This window comes from Stenella coeruleoalba (assembly GCF_951394435.1).
Source record: "Stenella coeruleoalba genome assembly, chromosome: 9".
Taxonomy (NCBI): domain Eukaryota; kingdom Metazoa; phylum Chordata; class Mammalia; order Artiodactyla; family Delphinidae; genus Stenella; species Stenella coeruleoalba.
In genome coordinates, this window is record NC_137155.1 from 2,790,697 (window position 1) to 2,816,950 (window position 26,254).

Sequence of the window (26,254 nt, forward strand, 5' to 3'; positions counted from 1 at the left end):
TCCACATTGCCCTTGCTGGTCAATTTATGGACACCATCTAGTTGAAAGGAAAATGGAGAAGAAATTATGTAGCCGACTATCAAACAAGAAAAATATGAATTAATAATGAATTCAAATAAAGCAAGGTTCTTAATAAAAACATATCCACGTATCAATGAAAGGGGAATTTCAGACAGGTCAATATAAATCAACCTAGAATTTACATATAGAAGTCTTTACCTCCTACAAGGAAATGTGAACCTCGGTCAGACAAATCTCTGTTGCTTACGCATTTATATGTAAATTCTAAAGAAAGTAAGTTGCGGGTGTACAAATGAGCTCTTTTATGCTGACAGATGGAAGATCAACAGGAGAATCAGAGTCAGGACAGCAGAGGCACAGGGAAAAGTCAGAGGTACGGAGCTCCAGGAAGGGGCCGTCCGTCAGAAGCGCTTGGCATGGGTAGGGAATGATGCACAGCAATAAACTGCGGGGGGGAAAATAAACAGTAAAAGATGAACGCAAACTCTGGCAGAATAAATGTCACCCTTCTCATCATCGTCAAGGCCCTGGGGATTCAGCACTGCATAGAGAGTGAGGTGTCGGCAAATCATCATATTACTAATGTTTCCTCCTCTTCCTTTCTTTTTTAAAAAATTTAATTTATTGGGCTTCCCTGGTGGCGCAGTTGTTGAGAGTCCGCCTGCCGATGCGGGGGACGCGGGTTCGTGCGGCGCCCACGTGCGGCGGAGCGGCTGGGCCCGTGGGCCATGGCCGCTGAGCCTGCGCGTCCGGAGCCTGTGCTCCGCAGCGGGAGAGGCCACAACAGTGAGAGGCCCGCATACCACACACACACACACAAAAAAATTTAATTTATTGTTTTTAATTGAAGTATAGTTGATTTACAATGCTGTGTCAGTTTCAGGTGTACAGCAAAGTGGTTGAGATGTATATACGTGTGTGTGTGTGTGTATATATATATGTTCTTTTTCAGATTCTTTTCTCTTATAGGTTATTACAAAATACTGAGTGGAGTTCCCTGTACTATACAGTAGGTTCCTGTTGTTTACCTATTTTATATATAGTAGTGTGTATATGTTAATCTCAAACTCCTAATTTATCCCTCCCCGCCCTCCCCTTTGTTTTCTCTGTCTGTGGGTCTGTTTCTGTTTTGTATATAAGTTCATTTGTATCTACCACTTCCTTTCAGTCTTTGACTATGTCAGTTATTCAAAGGGCCTGTTGATCCAACATACACAATTCTGTCCTTGGGAGAGTTATATCATCAGCATCACGGCACTCACTGTTGTCTTGGAGGTTTTCTAATAAAATGATATGGATTTGATACAAAACCTTAAGGTCCTTGCAGGCAGAGACAGTGACCAGCTGGTAGGAAAGCTCCTGGAAAGAAGTCTAAGTGGCTTTCAGAGCTCTAGGGAAAAAACAGATAACATTGCTTCCCAATGCCCTCAGCAGCAGATCAATCAATCCAGCCTCGACAATGTGGATACTAAGCAGGGCTCAAGCATAAACTCAGAAAATACTGACTGACTTACTGAGCTGGAGACAGGCATCAACTGCATATGCATGTTGACCATTGTTTTCAAGGAGCAAACGTCTCCTGGGTTTTGCTCTTTTCCGCAGTGAGAGACGGACCCTCTGATGAAGGGCCATCGGTTGCCTGGAGTAGCTTGAGGCCCTGAAGGCCTCGAGGGTTAGGGATTAAAACAAAGGACAGCCATGCCTAAATGCATAGAAATTTATTTATCTCATAAAAATCCTTACGACAACAGGTTAGAAGACTACTGTCGGTAAAGAAATGATGGGTTTATAATCCCTATTCACTTTTTAACTAATAAAATAAAATAATGATATTTATTAAGAATCTCAAACCATTCTTGAAAAATCAAGCTGTCCATTCCTTACTTCCAGGAAGAACTGAAATACATGTGAACCCAGAAAGAAGTTCTTATAACTCTTGATGTTAAAAAGTTGGTTCTGACGCCAAACCTGAACTTAGCCTGCAAATTAAAACTCTCAGAGACACAGAAACCTGTTTGATTATTTGTGTCAACTCACAGCTTGAGCAGTGAATTAGGAAAATAAAAAATAATATCGCCATCTGTTTTCTTAACTAAATAATTTTACTCCCTTTCAGCATTCCTATTTATATGTTATTCCTTTGCAGTGGGAGGCTGGTAAACGGTTAGTCACCAGCTCTCTGGAAAAAGTAAAAGGGATAAACAGACAGATAAAGTTTTACTGATACAAAGGATGGGTAGCACAAAATTTACAAGTAATAATAAAATATACAATAGTCTTTGTCGTAAATTCTATATGACCAATTGATTCTCACAGAATCCTTTTATTAATTTTTGTCAAATTATTTTATCTGTAGTCAGCCTATTATTACCATTGACAAACACGTGTCTTTTTGACACAACTGTGGATTGATCACTTTACGTTAAGCAGTTAGATGAACATGAAACCATGAAGACAGATATTGGAATTTGGCTTCTTTGTCAATCACGTGAATGACCTTGTTGAACTGAATAGTGGTTTTTGGAAAATGGAGGAACCATTCTTCAACTTTGGCGGCATGGGGTAGGGTGGTGCTTTTCACAATGCATTGGCTGTTGATAATATGCTTTTATAATTAACCTGCATTATTAACATTTCCCAATGTTACATCCTACACCTGGGCAATGAGCACACAATAAATCCAGCCCTGATTTGTATAGCCTTTGCCAATGTCCATGGTGTAAACGCTCCTTCCTTGGTTGATTTCCAGACCTCATCAGTCAGTGAATGTGGTGCTGGGAAGAGGTGTGCAGTGGCGTGCTGTTATATGGCACTTTCACTGTTGCATATTATTGAATCATATTGATTCAAAGTACATAACCTCAAGAACACAGAAATAGTAAAATGTAGTAAAATAATTAGAAAGTGGTGAGTTTTTAATATCTGTTACCTCTGTTTTTAACATTATTTAATTGTAAGCTTACATACTTTACTTTTTAATAATGGTTCTACTTAGCAATTGGCTTGCAAAATTCCTAAAATTTCAACAACCTGCTCTCACCAGCTGGTGTGAGCCAGGTCCAGTGCATACCTGCTCCCTGAGTTGTCACTTAGTTCTTCAATTCTCTCTCAAGTCAGGGACATGGTAGCTTGTAAATAAAGGGCTAAAAGGTCATTAGCAAAAGGAAATGTGTTCATAGTGTTTTTAAAAATACTGTATATAACTCTATCATGATTCTCATTGCTTTGCTTCTACGTAGTATTCACTCTTTAGTTCATATCGGGTAGATTTAATGGTTTTCAAGGTACCATAATAACAGGCTAACAATTCAGTCCATTTTCAAAATGTATTCTGAGCAGGGACAGACTCTGCTCCCATAGTCACCGACTTCCTTCCTTTTATGAGACGGGCCATTTGCTCACCACCCAGTTCCTGTTTTGCTGGATACCGTGCCCTTTCCCATGGCAGCAGGAGCAGCTGCGTGGCTGGTTCTCTCGCCACAGAAGGAAAGCGGCGAGTAAACCCAAGGCAAGGCGAGAGTGCTTCCCTGGCCTTGCTCTGAAGTCCACACACCTGTAGGGTTGCAAGGGTGCTTCCATGACAAACGAGACTCCCAGAACTGTGTTTGTGTCACAAGCGTCAAGATTAACTACTTTGTTTGGAAAGGGGCCAAGTGTTGGTTCCAGTTGTAAAGTAAGATGTTAGGTGACTTGAAAGGCTATTGGTCCCGACATAAGGAGCATCAGTGAAGCTCCTGTCCTGTCCTCTCTAAGCTCTCCGCTCAGGCCAGCTCATGGTCGGGGAACTGAGATCCCGCATGCCACGCGGCACAGCCATTAGTGAGGCTCTCGTCTGGGAGTGTGGGGATCTGATTATAGCCATTTTGCCAGTAAACCACAGAGCTGGGCCCCAAATATTTCTAGATTTTCAGATCTTCTGCTGAGTCACACTGCCTAAAATGCCAATTATTGTTATTATTATTCATTTTATATTGAGGAAATTACTATCTTCTAATTGCGAATGGATAGTTTATTTCTCCCATTTTATTCCCCTAATTTAGAACTTCCTTAAAGTTCTTTAGAATGGGACACTTGTTCACAAATTGAAAACCAATCAGCTAGAAACATCGCAATGGTTGTCACAGTGGTGCTTTAACCTTACATGTCATTTAGAACAGGAGACAATGGCCCTTTTTCCCTCCCTGCCTTTAAAATCCTTTGCCAATTACCTTAGAAAAGTATGCCCAAGGGAAGGCTGATTTCCTCAAGCCTGGTGTAGGAAAATGTATAAGAAAACGACAGTCACTGGACAGTTTAATTTAAAAAATATAAGACAAATTGAGGAGCTCTCTGTGCATTGTGTTTTAAAATCCCCAGGGTCTTGTCATTAAAATAAGTAGCTAATAACTTGTTAACAACTTAATCATAACTAGTACTGCAAATCTTGTAAAAAAATAATTCAGTGCAACTAATGGGATAGACTCTACCATCATGATTCACAACGAAGGTTCAACTAAAACTGAAATCAGAGAGCAAGCTGGTTAGAAAGTTATGGGGGGAAATCCACAGGCACAATTATACTGGTTTAGACATGCACCTGTGTACTTGATTAGATATCTAAAAGTTAATGTGAAAGCTTATTAATAAGAAACAAAAAGATTGAAGAGCATAGGCCAAGGAATTACTATTTACTGTTGTTACAATTATGCAACAAAAGCTCAAACACATCACCAAAGCCTCATTCACGGTGACCTTTGTGCCATGAGGCTGAGACATCACCCAGCCTAACCGTTCTTCTCCCATGTGTGCACCAAGCATTCACCACCTCAGACTCCACAGGCTGGGCTGGCCATGGCTGCCAGGGAGAGAGTGACAGCCTGGACCAGGCCAAGGGACCTCAGTCCTGCACCAGGCGATGCAGAGGCCAAGTCCACCCAGCTTCACACTTGCCCTAGCCAACTTTGAAGAGGCTGCATTTTGTCTATCCTAAGCTAAGCTCACCTTGGAAGAGAGAAAATGATGCTTCTTAGAGCAGAAAGTGAGTTTAAATGAGATACAGGATTCCAAAGATTGATTGGTTGAACACCCAACTTCACTAACCCTATTCTGTTATCCTCTTGGCTACTAAGATGATCAAGAAACCAAACCCTTTAGTCTCTGGGCTCTAAGTGAGCACCTTCTAATGTCAGGAGCATTTCTAGTAGTTCCTTTGGTTTGTCAAAGCAGGAAATGGGAAATGTAGGTGGAGGCCAGGCCTGAACTGAAACTGTCCCCGAAGGAGGACGGTGCCCTGGTGACTTCTGACTTTCAGGTGTATGGTCACACTGCTTTGAGTCACTGCCGGCACCCAATCATCCCTCTGCACTTGCTCACGACGCATCTTATGTTCTCCAGACACAGGAAGGAAACCTCAGGCTACAGCCCGTGTGTGGTGAACACTGCTGGCTGTTGAGGCAGTGTGCATACTCCACGTTTCCCAGCGAGCAGAGTTCCTGTACTGACCAGCTACTCCCACAATCGCAGGGAAAGCTGACCCCACCCCAGCTGTCAGGATGCACCTGACTCACCTCCGGGGATTCCATCCTCACCCAGGGACTGGGTCAGCCCCAGACCCAACCCTGGGCCATGAGACATGAGAGGAACTCTGCAGCTGGGCGTTTCTGGGAAAGGTTCCCTTTTCCTATGAAACTATTAGAAAAGATGGTCTCTCTTCCTCCCCGAGACTTCCGGTGCCTGGATGGGATGCAGGGAACAGCCATGGCGCCCGGCCGGAGGAGGAAGCCAACCCCAAAGATGATCTAGGGAAAGCCTTGATGGCAACTCGAGGCCTCAGATTCAGCACTGAAGTCTGTCCCACCGGGATTCCTAATGAGATAAGAGATTCCCTAACTGAGTAGGTTTGAGAAGGGAGTTTTGCAACCTGTATTGATTATCTATTGCTACAGATCAAATGACCTCAAAACTTAGAGGCTTCAAAGCATAAGGATTTATCTCATAGTCTGTGTGGGTCTGGAATCTGGGATGGCTCAGCTGTGTGCAATTGTGTGGACCAGAGCTGCGGTCTCACCTGCAGGCTCTACTGGGGAAGCTTTGCTTCCAGTGTCACTCAGTGGCCATGGCAGGACTCAGCTCTCATGGTCAGTGGACTGAGGGCTGCTGGCTGGAGACTCCCTCGGTCCTTGCCCCGTGGACCCTCCCTAGAGCAGATCTCAGCCCGGCAGCTGGCTTTCCTCGGGGTGAGCAGGTGAGAGGCTCCAGATGGAACCCACAGACTGTTTCCACCTAGTCTCAGAGGTGACAAGTGACTTCCACTGCTGCTGCCACATTCTACTCATTAGACACGAGTCTATGTTCAAGGGGAGGGCTACATAAGAGGGTGAACACTGGAGGTGGGGGTCATCGGGAGCCAGGGTACCACAGGGCGTCTTGACAGACAGACCTGACCAGGAGACAACTGAGGAATGGAGGCCTGGGCTGGGATGCTAAAGGTGTGACCGCCAAGGTCTCCGATGCAGTGCTGACACCATGGGAACATCCTATAGACAGACCACAGTGCCGGCGCTGGATGCCCTTTAAGACCGGTACAGCCTCCGAGTAGCTTCAACTAGTGGGGTAGCACACACAGGCCTGTGCAACGAGTACGGTGAGAAGTGGAGGAACACCTAGAGGACAACAGGAGGGAGGGGTAGCCATGCCAAAGACCAAAGGGCTCCTAGGCTGGAGCAGGGTGAGCACAGAGACCCCCGCCCCTGACTGTGCGAGAGTATGTGGAGATCACATCCATCTGACATCCAGGCTGGGTCCCCCCAGATCTGGCGCAAGGGCTGGCCGTGGAAGGTGGCCTCTTGGAGCTGAGCAGATGCACGAGGGGATGGTCATTCTACCTCTTCCGACTACAAACTGTACATTGGTTCAAAAAGAGCTCAGGAGATGCAGATAGATGTGGCACTGACCTGGAACACAAGTCTCCTCCTGTTTGCTTCTGTTCCAGGTCAACATGGTCTTAATGGCCACGAGCCAAGCGCTGCTAACACTTACAGCATAAAAATAGGAAAGAGGGCTTGCCCTTGGGTCAGGGCTTGGGGCCCACCTGGTGCCCAGGTCAGCTGGCAGAAGGCCTGGGACAGAAAGGAGGGTTGGAAGCCATAACGGGAACACCAGCAGAGCCACCAGGACGGGAACCAAGATTCTGCAGAGGCAAGGCTCAGGGACAGGGGGATGGCTGGAACAGAAGGTTCTGGAATGGGAGAGATCAAAATAGGAGGTGTGGTATGAGGACCTGTTTCATGTCTTCTCTGCCACCTTCTCACATCTGCGTACAAATCCAGTTACTATTAATTCACTGCTACCTAAGTCTTTCCATCTTATCTTTGGCTGTGCTGACTGGTTTTCAAGACAATGTATCTTACCTCTTTGTAGTGACCTAAGTGGGACATGCCACCTGTGGTACAAATCACAAAGAAGGCGCACAGCCAAAGGTGCCCAGTGGCAGTCTCTGGCATAGTGGGAGGAACGTTCGGGCTGGGGGCAGGCAGAGGCTGAAGGTCAAAGACGCCATAATGTCGATTCCTGCCGGACGCATTCCGCAGTGAGACCAGGGGCCAGTGATGCAGCTGCTTCTGGCTCAGCGTCTCCCCAGCGAGGGTGGAGCGAGAACTCGCCCGGCCTCCAGGGACTCAGGTCTGATTTCCACCACTAACACATCGTTTCTTAGACAGAGAACACAGGTCTAACTGCGGCTGAACACACGAGGAGACACACAAGAGCTTACGGCTGGCAGATGAAAGTGCCTGCTGAGCTCCCATGGCTACAAACAGGTGCAAGTTCGATGGGCATGCAGGTGAGATGCACACGCCCACAAGGGGCGGAAATCACACCCGGCACTCTACATGCCGACAGTCCATAGCTCCCCAGAGACAAGGGAGAGCAGTACCCAGATCTCAACGTGGTGTAAGAAGTGAAACAAATGACAACAAAGGAGTCGTTTTCCCTCACTTTTTTAAAGACCTGAATCAAAGCAGGTGAACTGCTTTCTGCCTGGCTGGGCAGGAGATCCTAGTTTTTCCTGCTGTGAACAATGCCCGGGACGGTCCTGCTAAATAAAAGCTCCAAGCTGGATGCGTTAACCCCTGGTGCACACGTGGTCAGGAGGACAGGGCTAGGGGACAGGAGGGGTCCTGCTATGCCCGGGCCAGGCTCTCCGTGGTCCTAACACTCACGGGGCCCCGCTCTGTTCCCCCTGTGCTTCTGTGCTCTCTTCCTGGCGTTCCTGTGGGTGTGTGAGAGGGGATGAGAGGGAAGGAGGGCAGGTGAGTTATGTCCAGGGCAGGGGAAGGTCCTCGGACATGCACGTGGGGAGAGGAAGACATGGGGAGAATTGTCCCGGGACAGGAGAAGGAGACGGGAGCCTCCAGGCAAGAAGGCAGGGAGCCTCCTGTTCTGTCTGAGGCTTGTTCATTCTCTACGCAGACCTTTGTTGGAAAGCCTCCCAAGGGCAGGGATGGGATGTATTTCCTCAGCGCTGGAGAGACCCAGGGGGAAGCTCTTCTTCTCCAGGCTGATGCAGGCCTTTAAAAGCTGAGGACCTTCCTGGCGGTCCAGTGGTTAGGACTCTGAGCTTCCACTGCAGGGGGTGCGGGTTCCATCCCCGGTTGGGGAACTAAGATCCCGCATGGCGTGCCGCGCGGCCAAAAAAAAAAGGCAGCTGCTAAATCTTGTCCTCGGTCTCCCCAGCAGATGCCGCACACTGTCCCCCCAAACCCAGGCAGGGGCCCGGGGGAAGCTGGGGTCTGAGGGTTTACATAAGGCCAAGTGTAGGGCAGTCCGTGGGCCTGGCTGTCCCGTCCTGTTAGGCCCCCTGAGCTCCTGGGCTGTGGCCACTCCTCCCTGCCAAGGGCCACCCTCTCCCCTCAGCCCTTCCTCCCTCATGGGCTCTCCAGGGGGGACAATCCCCGGTGAGGACCACGTGAGCGGCCACTCAAAGCTCACGGCCTTGGCCTGTGGGGCTGCAAATCCACTCTCTTCAGAGATGACACAGCTCCAGAGCTGTCTAAGCCTCGGTGTCATCTTTCCGACTCATCTGTCTAATCCTCCATTTCTGAATCCCCTACGAATTTCATTTGCATTCGGAAGCATGTCCAACGTCAAGATGATCAAACAGATTTTGAGGATGGAAAAGAAGTCTTTGTGAAAAGAGATCAAATGAATCAGGATTATTTTGCCTAGAGAAAGTTGGTAAGAAATCCCACGATTATCTTCTTTCCCCAGAAGCTGGCAGGGAGCTAGCTGTCATTTCCAAAGAAGACAGAAAAAGATCAAGTGGTTCGATGGTGGAAAAGGATGGACTTCCTAACCAGAGGGCTGCATATCTCATGTGGGCGCCAGCTGTTCCCCAGGCTGAATGCATAGAGACGTTTCACCATCGGGAAAATGCAGTCCTGGATGGTACCTGCTTCATAAGGCAATAGCCCAGCACAGCTCAGGCATCCTGATGGAGGGACGCACCCAGGCTTGATGTCCTGTGTGTGTGTGCGTGTGTGTGTGTGTGTACAGTGAAATACACAGAGCTAATATCCACCTGGAGGTGGGAGTGCTATACATGGTGCTTATTAAAGTCCAAAAGAAATCCCAGGAAACAACGAAGAAAGCCTGATCTCAGACAGGGTGTGACAAGAACAGAAACAAAACGAGCCTTTAATTGTGGCTGTTGCTAGACTCAAATTAAGCTGTTTCCCCTTCTGGTACCTCAGTCTCCCCTTCTGCGGGAGCTTGGCCACTGGCTGTAGGGTTCAAAGATTCTAGTCCATTAAGTCCCCCCAGCTCTGGAGCACAGCCGCCTGGGCATTCACAGCTGGCCTGAGCGAGCTTAGCAATACAGCCTATACGATCGCATCGTTGCTGTGCTGTGCTGTGCTGAGTGGGCCACCTGTGGGCACTGCGAGGACAGTTCTAATTTGAGGGACATTTATTTGTTCCTAGCTGCTGTCTCCACCCACACGATGCAATTCTGGCTTAAGTCTAACCACAACATGAATGATTAATGGGTTAAATCATTCTTCACGGGTACCTGGCTGGCATTCGGAGTGCATTCACTGTTAGCTGGACACACTGCGTTGAGCGTTGAGAGAGGAAAGCTGCAGGGAAGAGGCACACACATCCCCAGGCAAGAATGGAAAGTCTGGAAACCCAGCGCCGACACCAGAGACCAGAGAGGTGAGGCGTCGACACAGACGAAACGAGAGGCACGTACGTGTGGGTCTCAGGTCCGAGGCCTCGGAAACAGCGCCTTCCCCAGGAAAGCCGAGAGGCTCTGCCACGTCTGTGTCAGGAGGAGGGTAGGGTGGGGGTGGGGGAAGCACTAACTGGGGGGGCCCCCGAGCAGTGCCTCTGGGAGGCTTCTGTGGCACCTGTCGTCCGACACCTACGTGGAATCAACAGGGATTACTTCAGAAGGTTAAGCCCAGAGGCCCTCTGTCTCCAGCGGAAGGTACGTCACCATCACTCAGCCACACCGAGAGCGCCTCACAGCTCCAGATGCAGACACACCTGCACTAAGCCCAACCTCACCCGACATCAATCCAACCTCACCCGTCACCAAATGCAGCCACACCTGGAACCAAATCCAAACACACCCAGCAGCAAATCCCACCTCTCGAAAGTGTTAGCATTTTACATACGTGGGGTCCTATCCTTGGGTTAATTTGAATGTACTGCCATTTGTTTCTGAAAGGCACAAGTATTTTTAAAGGCTGAAATTATTATTAAGAGGTCCCTAAACAGCTCTGTCAACTTCAAAGGAACTCTTTTTCTTCACGTTAGTCTTTTTCAGGTTCACAGGGTTTTTAGCTTATTCTTGTTGCTTACATCTATTATTACCTATTACAGATCCAATAACCCCTAATTTGATCTACCTCTTTAAGCCCATTTATACCGTCAACCTCTTCCATTGTTTGCGGTAACGGTTTTTAAACTTTGTTTTGAAAAGGATCCTGGGCTGGAGAAAGGGTGGGGATGTCCCCCAGGCCAGTCTACCTCTCAGACCAACCGAGCAGCCCTCTCTGATCTGTTCACATTGGGAACCTAGTTACCATTTTCTATAGAAATGGTTATCTTCTGCTAATAAAGTTTTTGAAAGTTAATGACAATATAACGAATGATAGGAGTTACTAGTGTCATAAACTGTGCTCATGATTATTTCTTTAAAAAATACTGTCTTCAAGCTCTAAAGTTTAGAATCTTCTAGTAACTAATAGAGTCTACACTTCATGCCCTTCATCAGACTATTAATAAAAATATTAAGACATCATTTCTTCATCAAGAAATATATCCATTATTCCTTCTCTTGCTTATAGTTCTTTAGACTTGGAAAAATATTAATTTCCTCATATACACATCATTTCCTCCCTCAAAGTGCACATAAGGCAAGGCGTCTGAATGAGTGTGGTTTGCTTGGCCCAGGTAAGCACCTGACATGGCAAGGCAACCCCAAGGGCAAGGCAGGTAGAAGAATACCCTCTCTACCAGAAGGCTTCCTTTTGTTTACCAAGGAATTTCGGTCAGGACCCAAATCCAGCCGGCGGCCATACTGCTTTAGTGCAAGTTCCAGAAACACTTTCAATTTCTATCTGCAGCTGTCTGAACACACAGAGAAGCTCAGCGTATTCTGTTGTGGTTTGGGCTACTTTTTCAAAATTATTATCTTTTAACCTAAAGCCAAGACTTTGGTTCAAAGTCCTGCTGTAGTGCCGTTACTGTACTTTTAACTCATGGGGGTTTCTGATGGGGATGGAAGTCTGCTTTGAAATGGCCACCAAGACCGCTGACCTCAAAAAATATTCAAAGTTATTGACGGGAGGAAGGGAGCTTCTGGCCTCCTCCTTAATCCACAAAACAGAAGTCGATGGACCAGAGAGAGACCCACAGCAGTTACTACCATGCATACCTCCTCTTTGCGCATGTTCCTTAGAGAGGGAACTGTCCCTACAGTTTTCACTTTAAAATGCCCTTCTCTCTTTTTCTGAGACCCCTGTGAGTACCAGCTGCCCACCCCCAGGCCAGGCTCTCCAAACTCGTTGCACACAGACCTTGGTCCTTCAAGGCTGAATCGGGAGGTCGTTCCAGGGGTTAAAATGGGCTCCCTGGCCTGGAGGTTGGCAGGAGTCACCACATCTACACTACCCTAACCACGGATGCGTCTTAGAATTTCAATAAGGACTCTCAATCTGCGTTCTTCATCCACTTATGAAAAGAGTGGGGAGAAAGCTTGGAAGGCGGAATGGGAGTCTCATTATGGGAAAAGAAAAAAAGAAAACCAGGTTTATCTGAAAGAGCTTCTGATCACATTTCCTTCAAATCAGATAGTTTCTCCTTTGGGAACGATGATGGACTGACGTGAAATACTGGCTGTATCTCCTCAGCAAAATCGATTCCCAGTCTGTGAAATGCTAAGACGTTAAAATCGAGGTATTGGCCGGGGGAAAATGCTGACCAACGGCCCAGGAGCTCTTATGAAAGGTTCAGGGAGCAACAGTGCGACCACTTCTCCCTGGGCGTCTGTTCCCTTTGGGGGCTGCAGCCATGAGATCAACGGCAAAATGTGACGCTGCCCGGGGGACTGAATGGCGCTCCTGTGATGACTGGAGCACTTGTGTCAGGGGCTTATCTCGGTCCCTACATAAATGAAACAACAAACACTGAATGATTTTAGAATAAAATTGGCCATCCCTGGCTGGTGGACCTAGAGACCCCCATCTCTTCTCTCCCTTGTAACATGAGGGACTAGGTATCATGGTTGAATACGTCTCTGCTCACAGACACCAGGATTGCACCCTCTTTACTCTGGCTTCTCTTTTTCTCAGAGAATACCATATAGGAAAGCTCCATAAGTGGAGATCAGTTTCAAACAGGTGCTCAAAAGATGACTGAACTGTTGTCACATGACCTATTGTATAAACGCCCTGCGGTCGAGACGTCTTCCACACCAGCATCCGTGGGCGCCATCCTGGGACTCACCCCCTTCGGTCAGGGAGGCGCCGTCCCCCAGCCACACTCACCAGCTCTCCATCACTCGCACTCTCCCGAGCCTCTTGACCAGCACGCCTTTCCCACCTTCTCAACGCCCGCACCACCCCCAGAAACTATGCCTGTAGGATGTCCTTGACTCACAGCCGTTCATTTCCAGACTTTCTTTCTTTAGCCTAAATGCTTTCCGAGTTAATGCCATCGCAGAGGAAGCCAGGGCAGGGGTGAGAAGCAGCGCTGAGATGCAGGCCAAGCACCCAGAGGCGCGCGGACGCCATCACTCACCCGTCCTGCCCTTCCTGTCCTCCTCCCTGCCCTCCGTGCGGGGGGGCACCAGCGGGCTGGACGGCGGGGGCTGGGGTGCAGGGGGAGCTGGTGCACGCCTCTTCTTCTTCTGTAAGTCCATCTGTGACCCCAGAGACACCTGCGAAGCACAAGGGAGGACAAACAGTCAGCGTGAGGGCGGCTGTGCACGTGAGGGAGCGAGCTGGCCGGCGTGACGGGTACCCCAAGGAGGGCTGGCAGGTTGCCGGTCCCCCTTCTGGGGCTCCTGGGCAGGTGGTGGAGGCATATGGGTGTGAGGGCTTGCTGGTTGCCCGGGAGTGGCCCTGAGGGGGTCTGGGGATGCTCAGAGATGCCCCCCAAGACCCCTAGGTGGCAGGGGGCGGGGGCTCTGCCCCGTATTTCCTAGGGGCTCCAGGCAAATCAGAAGACTTGGAAATCTCTCCTCAGCATAACTATGAGAAAGGGGATCCTGAGCTCTCACTTAAATGCAAAGAAGAACTATTCCTTCTGGAAGCTTTACCAAGGGCCCCTGCAGAGGAAGGACAGAGGGCATCTCTGGCCTTACCCTTGGCCTTTCTCTCGCTCTCCTGCCCCTTCAGCCAGGACAGCAACTGTCCACAGGCCGACCGCCCCGCACCCAGAACCGCAATGGATTTGCCAGCCCATGGGACACGGGCATATGGGACACCACGCTCCCCCCCAGCACGGAAACCCAGCTCCTCTGGGAGACTCAACAGTGACAGATGCACAGCTGCTAACGGCGGCTTGTTAGGATCGAGCAGGTCTCACTGTTGAAGGGGAAATCCGTTCTGTCTGCAAGGCTGGATTCACTGATTCCAGGTCTCTGTTCCCGAAAGAGCGCAAACTGTTCCTCTCCTCTGCACTACAGACGAAGCTTTCCTGCCTCCACCCTCCAATGGGACTGCATGGGAAGAGCACTGCGCCACCTGCAGAGGATGTGCAAGGGCCGGCAAGATGCCTGCGCTTGGTTCCTGCCCTGGGGGGCTTACAGCAGCCTCGGACCTCCAAGCCCAAGGAGGCCCTGGTCCTTCAAACGCTCGTCCTGGGAGGGGTGCTGCCAACACCACCTGTTGGGCCTCAAGTCCTTCTCTTGGAGCTCCTTGGTTTATCAGCTCAGGTTCACAGTGGATGGAGAGCGTGTCTCCTCCTCCCAAGGAGGGGAACCTCCTCTGCTGGGCCGGACCTGGTGTGTGTGTGTGTGTGTGTGTGTGTGTGTGTGTGTGTGTGTGTGTGTGTGTGTGTGTGTGTGTGTGTGTGTGTAAAAGGTCTTTTACAACTTCATCGGTAATACATATCTATTGCAATTTTTTTTTATTATAAAAGGAAGAAAAAAAATCCCTTGACACTCAGTTAACTCCTAACAATTGGCATACATTTTTTCTGGTCTTTCTGTTTCCTTTTAAAAGTCATATTTTTTCTATCCTTCTACCACAATACATTATGACCACCTCCTATACCTTTAAAATTCCATGTTTTATGAAAAACATGGACATGAAAAGGCAAACAGTTCCACAAGGCTTAGAGTCAAACCCACAGCTCCTAGCCCACTCCAACAGCAGCCACTTCAGACTACTTTTCGTCCAGCATTTACTCCGTTTGTCCACATGAAGAGCTTATTCTGCTGTTTCTTGGCTTTTCCCATGTTAGGTTTTGGCTTCCTGCTCCAGAAGTTCTTTGAGACGCAGGCATACACACAGACACACGACCCCACACATACTTTCCCTCCCCAGTCTTTGAAAAAAAGTTAGAGCACAATATTCAAATTAACATTCACTATTTAGTTATCCACATAGTTATAATAGATATTATAATTATGAAAACAGAAATTTTCTTCAAGAGCAACTTTCTGCGGCCGAGACCTATGTGTATGTTGACGACATTTTCTTCCTAGATGAACTTTCGTTTACTGTGAACTTGATAACTGATGTGTCTTCTCACTTTTTCTTCTCACTGAGTTTCCTGGAAATTCCTTTGCCCAGATTTTTTAGCCTTTGCTTCCTGGGTCCTATGCCTTTTTAAAATTCACTTCTTCATTTTAGGGGGCACTTTCTACCAGCTTTCTGAGACAAGATGCGTATGGGGTAAAATTCTGAGATCTTGAAAACCTAAAAATGTTTGTGTTCTCTTACACTGAGCAGTCAGCATGGTACCGGAAAGCTCTCTCAGGATGCGCGGCTCTCACTCCACTGTCTTCCAGCCTGCAACCCTGCAGTGGGGACAGCCGCCCCCATCCCAACCCCAGGCTGGCTGGCTGTCTCCTTCCTTCCACAGGCTTGAGCATCTTCTCACTCCTTGAGCCCTGGACCATCCTGCCATGCCCTGGGTGAAGGTGCTTTCACCCTCTGCTGGGTCATCCACGGACCCTGGCCATCTGTACATCCTGCGATTCTGCAGAATGTTCTAGTACTCTTCCTCAAACATTTTTTTCTTCCTTCTCTTTTCTCCTTTCTTTCTGGATTCCAATTAGTTGAACTCTGCAAGTTCTAAATCAATTTTCTAATTTTTCTTCAATAGTCTTTGCTTTAATTGAAATACAGTTGATTTACAATGTGTTAATTTCTGCTGGACAGCAAAGTGATTCAGTTATATATACATTCTTTTCTATGTTCTTTTTCCATTATGGCTTATCAGAGGATACTGAATATATTTCCCCGTGCTATACAGTAGGACCTTGTTGTTTATCCATCCTATATATACTAGTTTCCATCTGCTAATCCCAAACTCCCAGGCCATCCCTCTCCCTGCCCATCCCCTTGGCAACCACAAGTCTGTTCTCTATGCCTTTGCGTCTGTTTCTGTTTCATAGATGGGTTCATTTGTGTCATATTTGAATATTCTTGACTAATTAACATTTTTCCCTCCTCTCTTAGAAATGCCCTTTATTTCATTATCCAACTCTTCTGGCTTTTAAATTTTCAGTTACTATATTTTTAATTTCCAAGTGCTCTTTCTTGTTATATATTTTTTGAAATAGCTTCATGTACGTTTCCTGGATACATTCTCTTCTCTTTTCTCTCTGAGGCTAATTTATATCTTTAAAAATATGTCTTTCTACTCAGCCGTAAAAAAGAATGAAATAATGCCATTTGCAGCAACATGGATGGACCTAGGGATTGTCATACTAAGTGAAGTAAGTTAGAGAAAGACAAATACCATATGATATTGCTTATATGTGGAAACTAAGAAAATGATACAAATGAACTTATTTACGAAACAGAAACAGACTCACAGACATAGAAAAGAAACTTACAGTTACCAAAGGGGAAAGGTGGTGGGGAGGGATAAAGTAGGAATTTGGGAGTAACGTACACACACTACTACATATAAAATAGATAAACAACAAGGGAACTATACCCAATATTTTGTAATAACTTATATGGGAAAAGAATCTGGAAAAAATATATATAACTGAATCACTTTGCCGTACACCTGAAACCTTCACAACATTGTAAATCAACTATACTTCAATAGGAAGTGTCTTTATTTTCATTTTCTTTTGTTATACACACTTTTTCTCCAAGTTCCTTTTTTCTCTCTTTGGCTTGGCCTCTTGTCCGTCACATCCTGACCTTGCCTCAGTTTCTGGTGATGCTTGGCCAACTGATCCTAATTAAGTGTGTTTCTGTGGACAGGGTCTGTGGACACTCATGGGATTCCGTGTGGGCACCTGGGAAGAGATCTGGTGAGCTCACTGGGGGATCCCCAAACATCCATATTGGTAGGATCCTCTCTTCCAACCTCCTGCCGGCAGGTGGCAGCTGGCCTTGCAGAGTAGGGTCCAGTGGGAAGGCCTGGGCTCTCATGTAGCGCGGGGCTTCAGGGCTCCCTGACGTCCTAGAGTCAGTCTCTCTCCTTCTTTCTTGTCTGGAGTTCATGGGCAGACCTGCGGCTGCCCATGGCAGGGTGGGGCCTGGAGGCCTTGCTGCTTCCCAGCCAGACAGCCCGTCCTTGGTCAGCAGCTCTCCTGCCCACTGCTGTGCAGAGGACTCGCACCCACTGTCCTGAGCCTCGTGGAGGCCGGGCCTCTTCCGATGGCCTCTCCACCCAGCCTGCACCTCTCAACTGCTTCTGCTCTGCCAGGAATTTAGCACCATCCACTCATTCTAGTTCCAAGTGTCTACTGACAACGTCCTTGTTCCTTCTCCCCTTCTCTTTGCCGCCGTGGACTAATGTTTTTTATTCATTTTAATGGGGTTTTGAGAGGAGAGAGCTAGACTAGCTCGTTCCATCAGCCACGTTTTCCCATAGCTTTTAAAGGCTGCCCAGTACTGCATGGATTCCTCCAGCCACAGTTCATTCAATTCACCCCCTCTTTCTTTGGTGGGATATTAAGACTGTGGTTTTGGCTATGACAGATTAAACTTTGTAGACCTCCTTTATCTTTCCCATATGTCTTTTTCTTTCTCCTCTTTTCCTTTTTTGAGTTTCCAATACATTTCTTGACTGCAACCTCTGAGGTAAGGAACATGTAAGGCTGGAGGAAAATCAGATTCAAAAACTGTTTCCCAGTGTTAAGAATCCTCGTCACGTGGTTACCTCGCACTGAGCTCGGGATTAAAGTCACCAGGAGTTTTTGAAATAAATGGTTGTCAAAACTTTCCACTTTTCTGTTAGCATCTGTGCACTACCCTGGTCCTTGGTTCTCACTGGGGCCTGGGTGCCCAGGGGGTGTGTGGATGAGCTCTTGGGATACCCTGCTCGGGGGGGACCCTGGTCAGGGGTGGGCCGCCTGCTCTTATCTCCACCTGTCATAACCCCGTCTCCCCCTTTTATCCGTCTGCGGATGATGATGTTGAAAGGCAGAGAGCCTCGGCTCTGGTACCTGGGTTTCTTCGTTCAGGGGTAACATCCATCCATTCATTCATCATGACGCTCAAATGCTATGCATCTGCCTGCCTGTATTATTTTCTTGTACACGTTTCTCAATCTCGTCTTAAAAGACGGTGAGAGACTTCATCATTTGTTCACTTGCTCTTTCCATTAACCAACAAGCCACTGTTGATTCCTTATGCTGTGACAGGAATGACAGTGGATTCAAAGACAGATAAAGTTCCTGACCTCACACTGATGTCCACCATCGAATGAAGGAGAGAGAATTCTATAACATTACATGATCTTCTTTTGGCTGGAGACACCGCCAAGAGCTGTAATTGGGGGCTGACGTGGGGACGTGGCTTCCTCTGTGAGTTCACGCTGGTTGATCAGCGCCCGCTAAGCTCGCACTGACGTCTGTATAATAATGACGTGCTCCGGATTCTGCCGAGTGCCAACGTCAAGTGGGAGAGAACTGAAGAAACAAATGGATCACGGAAGCAATTCTGGCTCACCAGCTTGGAAAAGCAGTTTTACCCGTTGAAAGAAAGTTCTGGCTCACTCCTTGTTACAAGATTTGGAGAAACATCAAGACCCTCAAGCCTTTGCCAAGACGGCCCAGCTTTGCCCCTGGCTGTCACTTTCCCAGAGATAATCACAGCCACTCGACAAACAATGGCTGGAGACGCTGTGTTTTCCCGGCACACGGCTATTTCTGATCAATTAAGGCTATTTCTGATCAATTAAGGGAATGTCTTTGCTAAGTGTTTTGGCAAAGTCTGAGACTCCAATCAAGACACGATCTAATGGGCAAAAGTTTTTTTCTGCAGCTTCTGTTAGTTTAAGGTTTTAAACAAAAGTGTTCTGGTGGATGTATTTACAGACTTCTATAAAATATTGTTAACATGGGCAGCAACGGAGACTTATTAAACATTTACTAAGGGTGCCAACAGTATCTCGTACGACTACCTCAGCGAGGTAATTTCACTACCTCTGTTTTACAAAGGAAGAAAGTAAAGCTTGTAGAAAATTTCTTGCCCAAGGTCAGACAGCTAACAAGTGGGCAGAGTGGAGATTCGACACGGGTTTAAACCATTCTCCTCAGGTGTGGAAGAAATAACTCCTTCAGTTTTGAGTAGAAATGTCCATTCCTAGGATTCCATAAGAACTGAAGCCCGAGGAATCCTCACTGTTCCACGTGGTACAGTACCCACCTGCTGGATACATCAGAAGCCAACCTGTGCTTTACTGTAAGGCCCAACGCCTATCTTCAGCACATCCTTTGAGGAGCACTTGAAACCTAGTCCTGCTGACTTTCTAGAACTGGTACCTACCACTGTTTTCCTTCTTAGAACCACATGCCATGGCCACTTTTGTTCAGGCAGGGTTACTTTTACCCTCCATCCCCTCTGGTGACCAGTAGCCAGGAAGCGTTCCCCAATGGCAGAACCAGAGCCCTGGATATCTTGGGTTTTTTTAGAAAGCATCCGTTCCACGGTGGCTGCTTTGGTCTCTGAATCTCATTGTGTCGGTCACGTGTAATGTGACTAGACTCAGAAAATTGTTTAAGAGGGAAGGGAAGTGCTGATGTAAAGAGATTGAGTAGGACTCTTACCATGAAACCCAGGGCCACTGTCCCCACCTTGGCTTCTGAACCTTGCTCAGGGTGAAGCACTTGGTAGGAACATAATCAAAAGTGACTGAATGACAGTGTGTGTGTGTGTGTGTGTGGGTGTCTGTGTATATGCGTGTGTGTGTGTGTGTATTTTCCACGCTCCTTTATAGTTCTCATCTACATGCACACACATTTTCACATTATTCTTGGAGGAAGAGGACATATTCCTCTAGGTTTCAAGCGTTTAGCTACAGAAGACACATCACTAGATTTGAGGGTCTGTCTATGTTATGAAATAAAATAAGTATGGTTTTCAGCACTTTGCATCGACTTATGTGTTCATTTGTCCTTTAGTTCATTCTTTCCTCCATGCATTCCTCCATCCATCCATCCATCCATCCATCCATCCATCCATCCTTCCAAGCACATGGGTACTTGGTACCGAGCTCCATGCTAGGCACCAGGCACACAGAAGTGAAAGAAGGAAAACCAGGGGCATTTCTTTCAGCCCCATTGAACGGACGGCTCATGTGGGCTTGACTGTGCTCTACTGGGTCCCTGCTTCCTTGCCTTTCCTCAAGCTGCTCCTTCAGCCTGGAATGCCCTTCCTTTCCCAACGCTTCTATCAATCTTCTGCCCCTGCTGAAATCTCCCTCGCTCTTTAATGCTACTTCTCAGAGGAGACCCCAGAAGTGCAGGTGGCCGTTAGTCAGCCCCTCTTCCTGCCCGGATGCAGGAGGGCAGCATTACTCGGAGGACCATCCTTAGCTGCCCCTCCCTTGGTTTGAGCTCACTGCTGCCATGCCCAGCTCCCCTGTTAGCCTGGGAGCTCTGCACAGCAAAGGGCATGACTTATTAGTCTCGGAACTTCCACAATTCCTAGCCTAGGGCTTTTGCGCTTTAGGAATCAAATGTCTGTTGAATACAAGAAAGAATGAAGCAGGCATTTTATATAAATGGAGCATGTTATGGAAGGAATTGACAAATATGAGAGCCTGTAAGCACAACACAGCCCTGGCCCTGTATTCTCATTTCTGTGTTGTGCAAAATGAAAATACTCTATTGTTTTTACTCTGACAAATGAAAGTCACATATGCGCACTAAAAACAGTTCAAATAATAAAGGGGCATATAAAGTACTAAGTGAAACTCCTACCTCACCTCTAGCCCCGAAAGATAACCTCTGTTCAGCTTGATGTGTGTCCCCTCAGTGTGTTTTCTGTGTGTCTATATATGTGAATATTTACAGAAATGAGGACATGCTCTCTTGATGACAACTGCTCTTTTCTCCTGTGATGCTGTCCATTGTTGGGTGTGGATCTCTCCAAAGTCCTGAGGACGGGAAGGGCCCACCCCTGCATGGACCACCCATATTTACCTGTCCTCAAGGTTTGACATTTCTGTTATTTCCAATTCATTGCTCTTTCAAATATTCTTTATTCCTGTCCTGCCCCTAGGTTCTTCAGAACCATTTTTTTTTTTTTTTAGATTCCATATATATGTGTTAGCATACGGTATTTGTTTTTCTCTTTCTGACTTACTTCACTCTATATGACAGACTCTAGGTCCATCTACCTCACTACAAATAACTCAATTTTGGTTCTTTTTATGGCTGAGTAATATTCCATTGTATATCTGTGCTACATCTTCTTTACCCATTCATTTGTCAATGGACACTTAGGTTGCTTCCATGTCCTGGCTATTGTAAATAGTGCTGCAATGAACATTGTGGTACATGACTCTTTTTGAATTATGGTTTTGTCAGGGTATATGCCCAGTAGCGGGATTGCTGGGTCGTATGGTAGTTCTATTTTTAGTTTTTTAAGGAACCTCCATACTGTTCTCCATAGTGGCTGTATCAATTTACATTCCCACCAACAGTGCAAGAGGGTTCCCTGTTCTCCACACCCTCTCCAGCATTTATTGTTTGTAGATTTTTTGATGATGCCCATTCTGACTGGTGTGAGGTGATACCTCATTGTAGTTTTGATTTGCATTTCTCTAATGCCTAATAACTTTTTAAATTGAGATTCTTTAAATGCTAGGATTAGCATTTTTAATGATTAAAATGATTTTTTAATGTTTACTTTTGTCTGTGTGAGAGAAAGAATTTGTAGTTCTATCCATTAAGCTTTTTCTGTCAACTGTGGTGTTAGCCTTTTCTTAATAATATCAATATGTACGTGAAATACAAATATGTTGTGAATATTTTCCCTAGTTCCTTATGGCCTTTTAATGTTCTGCTTTTTTTTACTTTTTTTGGAGTGTGAAAGTTTATCTAATTCAATCTGTCAGGTGCCCCCTTCTTTTTCTGTTTCTGACCCTGTGCCATACTAAGAAAGGGCTTCCTGATTTCAAAATCTAAAAGTCCCTATTATTTTAATGGAGTTTCCTGGCTTACTTTTTCACACTTTTATTTTATTTTATTTTATTGCGGTACGTGGGCCTCTCACTGTTGTGGCCTCTCCCGTTGCGGAGCACAGGCTCCGGACGCGCAGGCTCAGCGGCCATGGTTCACGGGCCCAGCCGCTCCGCGGTATGTGGGATCGTCCTGGACCGGGGCACGAACCCGTGTCCCCTGCATCGGCAGGCGGACTCTCAACCACTGCACCACCAGGGAAGCCCCACACTTTTATTTTAAATCAACCTGGGCTTAACTTTTTACACGCTCTTCATTTCCCCCAAAGTGATTAAACGCGCTTACAGCACAAATGACAACTAGTTTATAAATCTGCAGCCACCTACATTATCGTAAAACAAAATTCAATAATATCACACACAGAATGAGGTGCGAAACACTGGTGTTGTGACTGATGTTTCCTTTCGTCCCCGAAGCATCTCATGCAGCAAGAAGCTGGCCTGCTGGGAATCTCACCTCTTCAGAGCCCAGACCAGAACCATGCAGAACTGGGCTGCCAGCTCACGTCCGGGGTCAGCTGCAGGAGGCTCCTGCCCTGCCGCCCCTGCCAGGCTCCTGCCTAAGCTCTGTCCCTCGAGTCACCTGATTTTACCTCCACAAAACAATAAACCCAGAGTTTCCTGGGAAGAGTCAGTGTCAGATCTGAGAATTCAGAAAAATTGGTGATGCTGTCTAGAAAGATTTCCCTCTGTACTGCTTAAATAACTTCTACAGAAAAGAGACTTATACTTTAAGGGATAAATCCTTAGTCATCTAAGTCAGTTATTTCTTTATCATGTTCTCATTCTCCAGGGACACCAGGATGCCAACTTTATAGTATAATGAGGTTGCTCCGGATTAAAATTTAAACCTACATTTTCAACTATTCCTTTTACATGGTGATTATTCCATCTAATTTTCCTTTAAATACACTTGTACTTTTAAGAGAATGAGCACGAGGATTATGAACAAGAACAGCCTAGAAAAATATATCAGCAAGATGACAGCGTGCTATGACAGCGTAGCACGGTGGTTGTGCTTGGACCCTGGAGGCAGAAAGCCAGGTTAGAGTTTTGCTTCCACCATGAGCTGTGTAATATTGGATAAGTTGCTTAACCTCTCTGTGCCTCAATTTCTCCACTGGTAAAACAGGGATGAAAATAGTTACCGTCTCTTTTGGTGACTGGGAAGATTAAGTGAGTCATATCATGAAAAGTACACAGGATGCTGTCCTCACTGCTGGGCAGCTTCTACCAAGATCTTTCACCTTCTTATCCTCCTCATCACCCTCCGAGTCAATGGCAGACAATGCAGTGGGTCCCCGGACAGCTGGAGGTCACCCCAGAACCAGACCTGGCTGGACCCAAGTCTTGGTTTCAGCTCTTACAGGGAATGGCGGGGTCCTCGGAGAACACAGTCAAGCTCTGCCTTCCTAGTTAGGTTTCCGGAGGTTACATGCGCTGACAGTACCACCCTGCAGAACAGTGTGGCCGCCCTGGGAGCTGCGAGTAGCACAAAATCTAAGCCAGCTGCACACGCTCGCTCAGATGCCAAGGTCTCTGTGCCTCACTTTCCACTTTTAAATGGAACAATAGTAGTGCCCACCCCACAGGGCACCACGAGGCGTCACGTAAGCATTAAATGTGTGCTCAGAAATAGCTCCAGCAGCTTGAAGTGCTGCTAGAAAGTGATATATACCTGTTTGCTCAAGAAACAGGAGTCGAGTGGAATAACATCAAAGAACACAAAATCTTACAGCTGGAATTCCAACTCTTATTTTACACATGAGAAAGCAGAGGACCAGACGTTGAATGATGTTTTCAAGACCGACTCCACCTGACTCACCTTGATTAATGAAAGAGAGAGCGATGATGCTTCCCAGCTTATGTGCTGGGAGGAAGGAGCCGTGCCGAGGCTCTCCTATGCAGCCCCATGATCTTGTTTAATTATCAAAACCACCTCTCACTGTCCAGAAAAGGGAAGTGAGCTTGGAGGGGCTGTGTTACCTGCTGAAGGCCGCAGAGCTGACTGCTGTCTGACACTTCTCTGTGCCACCTGCTTACAAAAGCGGGGGGGGGGGGGACACAGTGGGCTGGCCCATGGTCTCCCGCATAACGCTCTGCCTTGAAGGTGGACGGTTTGCTTGATTTGCTGCTGTCTCACTAGCACTGGGAAATGTCCTTGGCGTATTTTGGGCGCTCACTAAACATCCCTCAACTGAGTCAATGCTGTTACCAAAAGCATCCGTATGATGAAATGTTTTTCCCTTAGGACGGGTACGCTCATTGGGTGACTTTCTAAGTGCCTATTACGTGTCAGATACTGACTTGGCACTGAGAACAAGAGGTGAGCAAGACAGACAGGACCTCGGGGCTGGTTTTATTGGAAGGGACGTGGGTGATGACCAGACGCCTCGTGGACAGTCCTTGCCACACGGGACACCCCTGGAGAACCAGTTTAGGGGGAAGACGAGGCCTGTGGAGCTTTCTGGTGGGCGGGCTGGAGGGATCCCACCAGACACTCGCATGGCCGCGGCACCGAAGCGAAGCACGAATGGGACTTCTCGAGAAGAACGTTGGGGAGGAAGGGAAAATACAACCCTAAGACGGTCTAACTTTCCTGGGGCTGCTTTAGGATGGAAGATTCTGGAAGGCCGCTGGAGAGTTGGAAGCAAGCCGAGGGGCTCAGCAATGTAGCGCAGGAAGTGACCGGGAGGGTCAGAGCCTGCCGAGCTCGGGCAGGGTAGGGGTGTAGAACGCCATCACGCAGGGGGAGCTGGGCCTGGGGGGAACGGGGCACCCAGAGCAGAGCAGCACGGAAGAGCCAGATGGGCTGGGCGGGCAGCCCGGGGTGGTGTGCCGCGGCAGGGGGTGTGACAAGGATGAGATGGGGCAGCAGGGGGACCGGCGAGGGGCTGGGGGCTCACTCACGGGGGCCTTTTGCCTGCACATTCCTCCTCGGGCTCCTGGGACCTGAGCCAGCCCCAGAGGCGGTCCTTGGGCCACTTCCTTTTACCCCAGAGAATTTTCAAGCTGATTCCTTCCAGATTCAATGCCTTTAATGCCACCTTTGTGCAGAGACTCCCAGATTCACAGCTCAGCCTGAATTCCTCCCCTGAGCTCCAGGGCCACACACTTAAATGCTTGCTGACAACAGCACCTGGACATGGGCATCTCCGCATGTCCCCAACCGACCCCTTGCTTCTCTCCCCAAACCCGCTCCTCCCCCAGGGTAATGGTCACTCCCTGTTTCTAGCGGTTCAGGGCCGGATGGCCCAGGCGTTCTGGAGGAGCCCACACCCCTTCAACAGGCGGGTCTTTCTCCGTGTCCCTGTCACCACTCGCTTGAAGCCACGCTCATCTCTCACCTGAACAAGTGTGGCAGTCCCTCCCTGGCCTCCCTGCGCCCGCCCCAGACCCTTCCACATGGAAAGCCAGCCACGCTCCGCTCAAAAGTCTGCAAGTGCCTCCAGTCCCATGTCCTGCCTGCAATTAACATGCGAGGGCAGACACCTCCTCAAGATACTGATGTCATTTCCTTTGGGAACATACCAAGAAGTGGAACTGCTAGGTCATATGGTAGCTCTATTTTTAATATTTAGAGTAATCTCCATACTGCTCTCCACAGTGGCTGCACCAATTTACGTTCCCACCAGCAGTGCAGGAGGGCTCCCTTTTCCCCACATCCTGGCCAACATTTGTTATTTCCTGTCTTTTTGATAAAAGCCATTCTGACGGGTGTGAGGTGATACTCGTTGTGGTTTTGATTTGCATTTCCCTGACGATGACAGATGTGGAGCATCTTTTCGTGTGTCTGTTGGCCGTTTGGATGCCACTTGTAACAACACGGTAGGACCTTGAGGGCATTATGCTAGGTGAGATAAATCAGACAGAGAATATAAGGAATCTAAAAAAGCCAAACTTGTGAAAACAGTAACAAGGTAGCTACCAGGGGCTGAGAGGTGAGGAGACAGGAAAGAGGTAGTTTCAGGAAACAAACCTGCAGAGCGTAGATGAATAAGCCCTGGAGACCTAGTACCCAGTGCAGCGATCATAGACAACAATATTGTACAATAATCATCAAACTTGCTAAGACACTAGATCT

The 26,254-nt window shown here is 47.6% G+C and overlaps 1 protein-coding gene across 10 annotated transcripts in view; it reads right to left on the reverse strand.

The window, feature by feature from the left end:
- COBL (cordon-bleu WH2 repeat protein) overlaps positions 1–26,254 on the reverse strand; it is a 260,810-nt gene that overhangs the window by 50,659 nt on the left and 183,897 nt on the right. For 5 of the 10 annotated variants that reach the window (XM_079932337.1, XM_079932335.1, XM_079932333.1 and 2 more), the window contains 2 exons: positions 13,306–13,444; positions 10,250–10,420 (listed from right to left, as the gene is read on the reverse strand). In XM_079932337.1, the coding sequence (XP_079788463.1) occupies positions 10,250–10,420; positions 13,306–13,444 (310 nt within the window). Of the gene's footprint in view, positions 1–413; positions 467–10,249; positions 10,421–13,305; positions 13,445–26,254 lie in introns of those variants that run through there. The other 5 variants (XM_079932339.1, XM_079932341.1, XM_079932340.1 and 2 more) reach the window with 2 other exon arrangements.